The 12,475-nt window shown below is 39.6% G+C and overlaps 1 protein-coding gene across 1 annotated transcript in view; it reads right to left on the bottom strand.

Annotated features, from left to right (window-relative positions):
* Positions 1-1,338: 1,338 nt before the first annotated feature.
* LOC127647338 (uncharacterized) overlaps positions 1,339-12,475 on the bottom strand; it is a 36,566-nt gene continuing 25,429 nt past the window's right edge. Inside the window, exons 24-30 of the mRNA XM_052131522.1 lie at positions 7,507-7,622; positions 7,216-7,369; positions 6,949-7,064; positions 6,704-6,857; positions 6,387-6,502; positions 3,207-3,455; positions 1,339-2,916 (exon numbers count right to left, since the gene is read on the bottom strand). Coding sequence (XP_051987482.1) covers positions 2,842-2,916; positions 3,207-3,455; positions 6,387-6,502; positions 6,704-6,857; positions 6,949-7,064; positions 7,216-7,369; positions 7,507-7,622 — 980 coding nt within the window. The 3' untranslated portion in view covers positions 1,339-2,841. The remainder of the gene's footprint in view (positions 2,917-3,206; positions 3,456-6,386; positions 6,503-6,703; positions 6,858-6,948; positions 7,065-7,215; positions 7,370-7,506; positions 7,623-12,475) is intronic.

Here is a 12,475-nt window from a genome sequence, read left to right as displayed (position 1 = left end):
GACAACGTTTACGTTCAGTACATATTTACTTTTGTCAACGTCAGTTAATTTTAGTGCAACGCCCTTAATGTCGGTTGATGGGACTGCGTGCCATACCTATTTGTTTTACTGTACTGAAACCGCACAGATTTTTATTACTGCATGGCAGAGAGATTTCATAGATAATTCTCATATAGCAGCTAAGGTTGGAAGAGGCTTTAGCCTTTGTGTTTGAATAGTCAAAACTTTAATGTAACTAAATTAAGTTAGGCCCACCTATATTTCTGTCAGAAATAGGTATATCTCAGGTCTGTCCAAGATAGAAAATGCTGTGTTGGGACATTCCATTCCAAATACATTATCAAACATCTGTTTCATATTAACTTGAGTGTAAGAGCCCCCTCCTCTCCTTATTTCTTTCTTTCTGTGTGTTTGTGTTCTTTATATGAATGTCTATGGCATGGTCCATCAGGCCCTAGTAGAGAGTAGCTTTTTCATATAGGATTTAGGCTCTCAGGGTTTCGAAGGAGACCGACATATGGACTTATTATCTATGAGGTAATGTCTGTTTCTATTGGTTTAGAGAAGTGAACTCCCTCCAGTATTTACATATATATTTGTATGTTATTGAGGAGACAAGGAGCTTTTCTATTCTTTACTTTGCAACGTTGGATGCTTTGTAATGATTTGATTCACGACTCAATAAAAGACGGAGAGAAACGGCACTGCTATCGTTTAGAAGACTCTTTATTTCTAACAATTGGGGGCTCGTCCGGGATTTCTCCAAACGGTAAGAATCTAAGTTTCCTTTAAATGAGGGGTTGATTCTTGCTGTTTGATGAGAAATAATTTTAAAGTATATGATTATAATGTCTTTATTTCTAACAATTTGTTAAGCTGACATAACATTTCAAGCAGTGACAGCAATGTCCTACAGTGTGACATTTTGCGCTTCATCAAAAGCAAAACTGTTTTAAATAAAAAAATTTATAACTTGTTTATAATTCTACATGCCATTTTATGCCATAGATTACATAGACTCTGTGTACTTTAAAAATTAATTTGTCAAACAGCTGGACTCCTTAGATTTGCTATACAAACAGGTGATTAAAAGTTATGAAAAACTTAAAGAATATGTTCAATCACAACACCATGCATAATTTTTTCCCCTAATATTCCTTGTATATTAAAATTTAAACAACCACTCCATAATCATTCTATAGTTATAGAAGATTTAAAAATTAAATGTTTATTCTAGATTAATATATATAGATATATAATTTGAACAGGTTCATCCAATATGATCAAATAGGGTTTAATTAAAAATTAAAAGAAGATACAAATGAGAATAAACATAGATGGAGACAATTTTATTTTATTTTTCTTTCAGAACTGACAAGATTTTGGAAAGGTCCATTTCTTTTTTTTTTTTTTTTTTTTTTAAACCAGCAAGCATCTAGATCAATAAAGATGAAAATTACACAAATCAGTTGTAGGGTTAGTTGCTGTGATTGAGAAATAGGCACTGTTGGGCTAGCTGCTAAAAAAATGTAACTACCTAAGCTACCAACTACTCAACAGAAGAAATTGTGAAGCTCAGCTAAAAATTACAATTCAGAGAAAGTAGCAAGTTATACTACAACTACATGCCAAAAGTAGCGTGCTATATTTAAGCTACTTTTTTTTCAACAGCAGATGCACAGAGCATACTGTCATAGACAAAGCATCTAAAAGATGTATTCACATGATGTTTATCAAAGCCATTGTACAGTATAAAAACAGTTCAGTGCAATACAGTATACAAGTAAGTGCAATACGTGTGTATGTAAAAAAAAAAAAATCATGTAAATTCATATTAAGACATGCCGATGTCTAAATTCACTGAACCGCTTCAGACCGCTTTCCTATCACTTTGACTCAAAAACAGCAATTCATTTGTGATCAGACATCTTTAGTTCTTATTCAAAACTGCCATTAGTAAACACTGGGTGCAAGGCATGTTGTAGTGTTGTAGCGTTTATCAACACCGCTACCTTGTCAAAAATATAGCTTCGCTACTGAAAAGCTACTTGATTTTAAAACTAGCGAAGCTACCATATAGCTACTCAGAAATGTAGTTAAGCTAATAGCTTCGCTATTTGTAGCGAAACTACTGCCCATCACTGGAAATAGGAATGAGGAAGATTTGACCTGACATGCAATAGAAGGTTACACAGAAAACATGATGTCTTATCTGAAGAGTTTAATTTAAAATGTTTCCGTATACTTGGTGTCTTAACCATAATCACAAGATTGCATGATGTCAAGTCTCAAAAATGTAACCTGCAAACCAAAGGAGACCTACAATAATGTTTGTATATTAATACAGCCACCAGATACATACACCATCTATGCCTTAATTTGGGTTATATCATGACACCACATTCCTGGATAAACTGGATAAACTTCATATAAACTGTGCAGTAACCAAAACACTGGAAACTGTATAAAATTATGAACACATTGTACACACTTTACTATAATAGCACATTCTCATACAAAATGTATGAATGTCTCAATTATTCAAACATTATAGTTGGTATTGCTAATTGAGAATGTAGACAGATCTTATCTTGTTCAACCCTCAAGAAACTTAGCCCTGTAAATAAAATAATCAATTTCACCCTTTGTAGTTAAATAATGGTCTGATTACCTCCGATTAGTACTCTGATAAATGTAGCAATAAAACTGTCTGACACTGTAAGGAATGTGGGGTGTATCTGAGTTAGACAGACACAAGTGTTTTCATATAAACATAGCTTGTTTGTTTTTGGAATAGAACACCTTCCAGTATCTCCAGTTTTTCCAGTTGAAGCCTGTGGCTTAGGTACAAACTCCACCTTCACCACATTGGTAGCCAGCAGGGCAGCAGTGTTTCATATCTTTACAGCACACCGCCTAGAGAGAAAGAGAGATAATAAGGAAAGAAAAGAGGAAAAGAACTGCAGAAAGGCCATTTAAATTGACTAGCCGATAAATCAATAAAGCTCAGATAAGACATTGTGCTAATTTAATTCTTTGATGGAAGAGAACAGTTTATAAGGATATTAGGAGTCTGGATGAATATCTTTCATTGACTGCTTTCTTTAAATGAAATATATTTCTGCCTGGCACCAGGTGCAGACTCACGAGGAAGTGCTAAATATGTAAACTGGCTTTACTTCTCAATTCTAAGTTTAAGTGCTTACCTTAGCAGATGGGCAACAGCCCCAGGAGGTCTCAGAGGATGGACAACAGGTCTCACCATCAAGGCAACTAAAAGCCCCACCACACTGAATGTCCTTTTCTGAGATGCTTGGCTGTGGCTTTGAGCGACCAGTGTGGGTGAGTGGGACTGTGTCCATCTGCAGCCAAATGGATTTAACACAGGAGCGTCCATGCATGTCACATTCATAGCCAGTGGGACAGCAGTGCTCCTGGTCAGGGCAGCAAACCGCCTATGGCATACCAGAGGTGTATGATGTATTAGATGTAATCAGATTACAAAAATCTAGTACTTATAATTAGATTAAATTACATTCTTAAAACACTTGTAATCAGATTGCAGTTATATTTTTGGATTACATAATTACATATGGAATTCCACACACAGGCCTGATACTAGCCACTAGGCACAAGCTGTTACACTGAAAATGGAGTGGTAATCTACATATACATGCCGAACCGATTGCATAAATTAGTTTTATTTTCACAAATTACTTTTGTACTCACCTTCAAAAATATACATAAATGTGCTTTTGCAACAACTTTTTTTAGTGTATCGTTATTTGCTAATATAACTGGTCTGAGCTGTTACCACACATGGATGGTGTTTTTAATGCCGAAATTGCTGGAGTAAGAACATTTGAAGTGCCTTTTTTAAGCTCACTCAGAAACAGATAAATAACAAGTAAAACACACACACACATATCATCAAATGAAATCATATGAATTCTCATATTTTCATAAAATAAGAAAGTTTTCTTGAATGTATTTTAAGCAACATTATGTCAAAATGATTCAAGCTTATCCTACTCAAATGCATGTGACATCAAATAATCAACAATTAGGCTAGACATAATCCAAAAGTAATCTAAAAGAAATCAGATAAGATTACCTTTAAAATATAATCCAAAATATTACATTAATGACTACAATTTTAGACAATATAATTTGTTTCATTAACATTTGACAACCAAAAAGTGTCCAAATTCTTGTATCCTAATTTTGATTTATCGTTTGGAACCTAAAAACTTCAAAAAGTGTGATTATTGTTTTTCTCTGCCTTTCTGTTTAAAAGTAATGCAGCTTGGTTTGATATTTTGTCCAAATTGTCTTGTCCCCTATTTTGTTGAACTTAATGCACATATGCTAATCAATAAGAGTACTATGAATATGCGTATGATATACTTCTTCAAGTGAAATAACTATATATTCAACTACTATGAAATGTTGGACACTTCATGCACTCAGCGGTCGCATGTGCCCACATAGTAGAAGGGGCGGAGTTACCTGGCGGCAAAGCTTTTTGCACAGGTGTCACAAAGATTTAACGTTCTGAGCAAGTTCAGGTTGCAAAGAGGGGACTGTTACAATTATTCCAGGTTGTTCTACAACAAGCAAATTTCAGCACTTGATAAATGGCAATGGTTTTATTCCTTTTGCTCTAGTGTGCTGAGGGGCCGCCATGATTTGTATCCTTATTGTTAGTTACCGATGTTGCCTACGATGTGTACATAAAATTCAGTCTCGGCATCAGAAAATAAACTCCAGGTGAATGTAAAACAGGAATATATTACTATTTTATACAACAAATCCTCAAAGTAAAAATAATACTGTATCATTTTATAATGACAAACTGGACAACAATAAATAATTGTTGGGTTATAAAATTTAAAAATAACAACTGAATTTCAAAAGTAGTAGGTTTTGCACACCCTGTTCAAAAAAATTTAAGTAAATATAGCTTTTTTTTATTACTGTATTGTGGAAAAACTGGACTGGAAAAAACATATAATCGATAATTATCTTTAAATGGATTTTTATTTAATTACAAATTTTGAATGTACTTGGCTACAATGGTTGATAGGATGAATTTAAAATTAAATTGATTTAAAATACATTTTATGTAATTTGTGAAGCTAAAATTTTCAAAATGGAGCCCAGCTTGGTCAGTTGCTTGGGGCCTCAGAAATCATAAACACGCCCCAGGCAATCACCAAGAACACCATAGCAACTGCATAGCAATGCATTTGCAACTACTTGGAAGGATGCCTCATCAATACGGTGGCGATTTTTGCACGGGCGAGTCAAGCACCACACACATTTTCTTCAAAAAAGTGAAAAATCTAGTTAAACTAAATATCCTAATTCACTACAGAGTAGATTACTGTAAATAGCATATTTGAGCAGAAAGAAGTACAATTTCAAACTCGAGCTGTTAATTCCTATTCAGTTTCATTGTATGGAAAAAAGAGCAGCATCAACATTCTTAAAATTTCTCCTCTTGTACACAGAAGAAAGAAAGCTATAGAGGTTTGGAATGACATGAGGGTGAATATATCACAGATTGTTAAATTACAGGTGAACTAACCCTGTAAACAACACTGTGTACTGCTACTTGAAACTATTTGTTAAATCTTTAAGGAATAGTTCACCCAAAAATGAAAATTCTCTCATCATGTACTCCACCTCATGCCATCCCAGATGTGTATGACTTTCTTTCTTATGCAGAACAAAATGAAGGTTCTTAGAAGAATATCCCAGCTCTGATGGTCCATACAGACATAAAAATTACATAAAGGCATCATAAAAGTAATCCATATAACTCCAGTGGTTTAATCCATGTATTCAGAAGCGATATGATAGCTGTGATAAACAGAGCAATATTTAAGTATTTTTTTTACTATAAATCTCCACCTTTGACCAGTAGTTGATGATATGCACGAAGAATGTGAATGGCCAAAAACAAAAGAATACAAATGTGGAAGTGAAAGTAGAGATTTATATTTATAAAAAATTGACTTAAATGTTGATCTTTGTCTCACCCAAACCTGTCATATCGCTTCAGAAGTCATGGATTAAACCACTGGAAAAATATGGATTACATTTATGCTGCCTTTATGTGCATTTTTGGAGCTTCTAAGTTCTGGTCAACATTCACTTGCATTGTAAAGACAAACAGAGCTGAGATATTATTCTAAAAGTCTTAATTTGTGTTCTGCAGAAGAAAGGAAGTAATACACATCTGGGATGGCATGAGGGGGAGTAAATGATGACCGAATTTTCATTTTTGGCTGAACTATCCCTTTAAGAAGTACAGTATAAATAGATGTAATGGCTTAGCGAAGTGTCTACTGAAGAGTGAGGTTCCAAGTGAGGAGACTTACATCTGGAAAAGGACAGCAGCTCAATTTACCATCTACAGCCTTACAGCATGTACTTTCATCTGGGCAGTCCATGAAGTCATCACAGGCAACATTAGTTTTTGAATCTATTGAAGGTACTACAAATGATGGAAACAATTTAATATAGTAAAAATGTTCCATGTTCTCTCTGTGTGTGTGTGTGTGTGTGTGTGTGTGTGTGTGTGTGTGTGTGTGTGTGTGTGTGTGTGTGTGTGTGTGTGTGTGTGTGTGTGTGTGTGTGTGTGTGTGTAAGTGTAAAAGTTAACTTGGGTGTGCTTGTGCATGCTGGATTAACTTACCTTGTGTGTTAGCCACATTCTGACTGCTGATTCGTTGCACAGGCACCTTCTCAAACCAGGGCACAGAGCCTGAAGTGTCGTCACATGACCCAGCAGCAACATTACATATCTTACCATGAGGACAGCAGTGAATGAAATCATCACAACACACCGCCTAAAGACACAATGAATGCACACTTGTAATTTAAAAACAAAACATTGATCCAGTTGAAGGGTTTAGTATTAGATCAGGTGCTGTGATTTACCTCTGGCAGAGGACAGCAGGCCCATTCTCCTTCTTTAGTCTTACAGCATGTGGTTTCATCTGGACATGCTGCAGTGTCATTGCAGGGAACATTATAATCGGTATCCACAGAAGCCCCTAGAAATTATAGAAACAGTTTAAGAACAAATAAACTAGTTGAGTTACAGTGTGTGATTTGTATATATACTGTAAGTATATACGTATGCAGATTCATGAGTCTGTGTGAACTTGATTCACTGCTTTGAATATGGAGTATTTGTTTAACAACCTTGTGTGTTAGCCACATTCTGACTGCTGATTCGTTGCACAGGCACCTTCTCAAACCAGGGCACAGAGCCTGAAGTGTCGTCACATGACCCAGCAGCAACATTACATATCTTACCATGAGGACAGCAGTGAATGAAATCATCACAACACACCGCCTAAAGACACAATGAATGCACACTTGTAATTTAAAAACAAAACATGACTGTCCAGGATTAGTTATTTGGGAAATTGGTCAAGGCCAAGGCTGCTTGTTCATGGGGTAAAGTGCACTGATCCTGCTTAAGAGTTTTACCTCTGGCAGAGGACAGCAGGCCCATTCTCCTTCTTTAGTCTTACAGCATGTGGTTTCATCTGGACATGCTGCAGTGTCATTGCAGGGAACATTATAATCGGAATCCACAGATGCCCCTAGAAATGTTAGAAACAATTTAAGAACAAGTAAAGGCGTGCAGATATGTTCTACATGTGTTTATTACGGTGGCCGTGAAGTGCAAAGCAAAACAACAAATCATAAAACACAACATCAAATCAGAATCACAGCATTTGCACACAGTATGGACAAAAGTGTCCAGAGTGTTTAATTCAGACATTTATTTAAATGTTGCCTCAAGCATATGGCTGAACCCTAAATAATATATTATTAAGTCCCCTTTCTGCTAGTCAGAGTGGATTGTGAGGGAGGTTAATATGCTCAATGACCTATATGAGTGTGAATTGTTGAGATCCTTTGAAAATATGGTTCAACATTTTGGGATTCCCAGATCTCAGTTCTATAGGAATTTACAGCTGTGCTACCTGCTCTGTACTATTTTTGGGAGTAGCATACACCCCCCTAGAGTGGCAGATACTCAGGGAATTGTGATTACTGCATTTGGAAAAGGTCATGAGGCATTAGTGTATTACTCCCTGCTAATTCAGAGTCTGGCGGATGGAGATTCTAAAAAAACGTCAAGTCTACATTAGGGATGCAAGGGTGCGCCTTATGCAATTTAAGATTTTACATTGATTCTATTGGACCCCCTATAGATTGTATAGGCTTGGTCTTAAAGACACACCCACCTGCTGGCAATGCCAATCAGAAGATGGAGACACAACCCATGTTTTTTGGTAGTGTGTTGAAACTAAGATCCAAGAATTTTGGTTGAAGGTTCAGAGTTTTACGTGGTACGTATTAGGCACTCAGATTTCATTTTGCCCCAGACTCTGTATTTAAGGTGATGGGGAGGTCATTAATATAGGGGATGAACACATAAAAAATTGGGTCCTAGCAAGTGTTATGATCGGCAGACAGATTATTCTTAGGGGATGGATGTTGGCTGGAGCTCCCTCATTTCAAGAGTGGTGCGCAGAGATGGGGAGGGTAGCGGTATTCAAGGAAATGTCATGTTGAAGGCTAGGCAACTTAGATACATTTAATCAATATGGGGCAGCTATTTGGCATTTTTCGCCAAATTTCTTTTTGATTATTTTATACATATATATTATATATATATTTTCTTCTTTCTTTTTTTTTTGTGTATGTGTGTGTATATTCAAGTGTGACCACAGCGATATTTGTTGAGGGTCAGGGTTGGGTTGGGGATTGGGAGGGGGAAAGGGAATAATGGAGGTTATATGTTGATTCTGTGAATATATGTTTTGCTTTTCTGTGTAATTTTTTTGAATCAATAAAAAGTGTTAATCAGCTTTGCGCTCAAGTTGGTTTATGAATCCTTAAATGTGAATTGTGTGCAATAATTGGTGTTAATGTGTTAACTGACATATTAAGAAGTGTCAAGTGTGTATGAAATAGTAACTTAGTTAATATTACTCTTGACAAGATTATATTTCTGAGACGCTCTCAATTAACGGAGAATTAAAAGGAGTCGAGACCGCAGCTATCTGATAAACTTGAAATTACACTGTGCACATTTTCATTCATAAGGTTTACACTATTGTAATATTGTCGTCACAGACTCATCATTGCTTTGTAATTTTCGCGATGATCAGTCTTCCGAATATTTTTTTGTATTATTCGGATGAATTCGTTATTCATTTGAAGTCATTATTTGTGCCTTTTCGAATAAGGTATTCGGCTTTGGGGACATCCCTACTATGTACAGTATATGCATCAAATAGGGCTGGGTATCATTCGAAAAATTTCATTACCGATTGTTATGATGTGAGGAAACAGGAGAAGGCAGACGGGAATGTGGATCCAGATGCGGCTTTTATTGTAACCAAAAAACAGAATAAACAAAACACAGGAACAAAAGAAAGTCCTCGATGGGAAAAAGGGAAACTAAATACAAGAGGATACGGAGGGCGGAGAACAACAGGGTAACCACGGATGGACAGATGACACGACAGGGTAACCACAGACAGACAGATGACACGACAGGGTAACCACGGACGGACAGATGACAGGGTAACCTCGAGCGGGCTGACAGACAGGCAGGGAACACAGAGAGAGAGTAAGACCATGCGAGAGCGGAGACATAGAACATCAACGAACGACAACGGGAAGGGGAGAAAGCGGGGTTTAAATAAACAGACAAGGTAATGACAAAATAACAGACAGGTGCGGACAATAACACAGTGATCAGGGCTGGGAGCGTGATCCGGGAATTGTGGGAAGTGCAGTTTCACACACGGACAGTGAGACTCAGGGCGGACAACAGGGAAAACGTGACATGGAACGGGATCGGTGACGGGTGAAACGGAAAACACGGAGCAGACAACAAGGAAACGTGACATAAACGTGATTAGTGAAACAGAGAACATAGGGCAGACAACACAGGAACGTGACACCGATACCTTGACTTCGATACCGGTTCCTAAACGATACTTTTTTCGATATCAATTTTATGAAATCCATTTAAACCAGATTACAAACATTACCTCAAAACAACTTTTGAGGTTTTTTGCATTTAATTTTTTTTTGTTGATTTTTTCAGTTTGTTGACTTTTTTTACAGACTCAAAGACTCATCTCCAGAGCCTTCTGGTCTCCTCATGCCAGGGTCGGCAGGGGCAGAGGCTATAACATTAATGTGAAGAGGAAAAAATAAAACAATAAAGCTAAACTGTTAATTCAGTCAACCCTAAGTACAGTTTAACAAGATAACTAGTTTAATGTACATTAAACTTGATCAGTTACTGTCAACCTTAAAGCATTTTTAGCATCGATTTAGCTAGCTATCTATAGCCATACATCCAAACAATATCTAACGTTACGTAGGTCCCAGTTTATAGGACTATGTCACCGTGCACAGAAACGTTCATTTAACATGTACACAAGCATGTACCACTACAAGTTAGCCGTTTTTGTTTGTTGGTTTGTTAAATGTTAACCTTACCTGTCGGTGTCCCAGTCATAGTGCCGCTGCATTCATCAGAAGTTTTTTAGGAGGACTCATGTAGTGGGCATGTGTGGAGCGGAGGGGGGCGGGGCCGGGTCGGAATAGGGATAAAGCGAGGAATAAAGGCGGCCGGTGATGATGGTTCGAGAGAGAGAGAATTACGGGCATGTCCGTCATGTGTGTTTATGTTTGTGCTTTTGGTTTGAGTTTAATTAAATTATCATTTATATTGACAAGCCGATTCTCGCCTCCTCCTTGCCCATCCTTTAACTGTGTTACATTGGTGCCGAAGCACGGGAAGGAGGAGGGATGCCCGTCGCAGAGTCCTCGACACTGCCGTCCACCCTGGGGAGCGCCGCTGCCATCTGCCGGGTAACGGAGTAGCCCGACTGCCCGGATGCGGGGAACAGCCGTCGTCCGTGGGGCAAGTGGGGACTGGATACCCTGACCGCCTGGAGCGAGGGAGCCGCTGCTGGGGGCGGAGGAGTGCCCTGCCGTCCCCAGAGATGTGGAGGGGTCGAGGGAGACCCCCGTCCGCGAGGGGAGGAGGGAAGAAACGCCTCGACTGCCCGGAGCGGTAGGGCCGCTGCCAGGGGCGGAGGAGTGTCCCCATTTGCTGCCAGAAAAGCGGAGGGGCGTTCTGCTCGCTGGGGGTCGAAGGTTTGACTCCAGTTCGCCCGGGATTGGAGCGGCTGTCGTCCGCCTGAGTGTGGAGGAGTGTTCGAGGACCACGCTACGGTACAGCAGAGAACCGGTGAGTGAGCTTTTTCTCTCTCTCCTCTCTCTCTCTGTCGCACTATGTTGGCCTTTTCCCTTGCCTGTTTTGTTTTTTTCTGTTGTTGTTGTCTTCCCCCTCCTGTCTCCTCCCAGGGCGAGGAAGGCGGGGATGACCATGCGGGACGCAAGATACACCCCTCCCCAGGGGGGTGTACGTCATGCCGGTGGCACCCCGGCCTGAGATAACGCCGGGAGGAGTGTGGAGCAGAGGGGGGCGGGGCCGGGTTGGAATATCGCGCGCCCGGTCCCCAATCGGCCTGATGAGGCGCACGAGGGATAAAGGCGGCCGGTGACGATGGTCCCAGAGAGAGAGAATTACGGGTCATGTGTGTTTATGTTTGTGCTTTTGGTTTGAGTTTAATTAAATTATCATTTATATTGACAAGCCGGTTCTCGCCTCCTCCTTGCCCATCCATTAACTGTGTTACAGCATGTTAAATTAAGCTCTGTGGCAGGAGTACGCTGAGAGGATGACTGCACCGGCTCGGTCTTCTTGCAGTCAAAGACGGAGCAACTTTCTGCTCTTAAGTGTATTCCATGCACTGTCAAGTGCTTCAAGTGCTGACGATAAGACGGCGGTAGGTCTGATCACTGACAATGATGAAACAGAGAGGAGGTGCACACTCTGACACACTGGTGTCAGGAGCACAACCACTCCCTCAACGTCAGTAAGACCAAGGAGCTTGTAGTGGACTTCAGGAGGAAAGACAGAGAACACAGCCCCATCACTATTAATGGAGCACCAGTGGAGAGAGTCAGCAGCTTCAAGTTCCTCGGTGTCCACATTACTGAGGAACTCACATGGTCCGTCCACACTGAGGCCGTTGTGAAGGCTCACCTGCGCCTCTTCTTCCTGAGACGACTGAGGAAGTTTGGAATGAACCACCACATCCTCACACGGTTCTACACCAGTACTGTAGAGAGTATCCTGACTGGCTGCATCACTGCCTGGTACGGCAATAGCACCGCTCACAACCGCAAAGACCTGCAGAAGGGTGGTGCGAACCGCCAGAAACATCAACGGAGGTGAGCTTCCCTCCCTCCAGGACATCTATAACAGGCGGTGTGTGAAAAAAGCTAGGAGGATCATCAGAGACTCCAGCCACCCGAGTCATGGGCTGCTCTCACTGCTACCATCAGGCAG

The sequence above is a fragment of the Xyrauchen texanus genome, chromosome 8 (assembly GCF_025860055.1).
Source record: "Xyrauchen texanus isolate HMW12.3.18 chromosome 8, RBS_HiC_50CHRs, whole genome shotgun sequence".
NCBI lineage: Eukaryota > Metazoa > Chordata > Actinopteri > Cypriniformes > Catostomidae > Xyrauchen > Xyrauchen texanus.
Note: the sequence above shows the minus strand (reverse complement) of the source record. Positions and strands in the feature narration are given on the sequence as shown.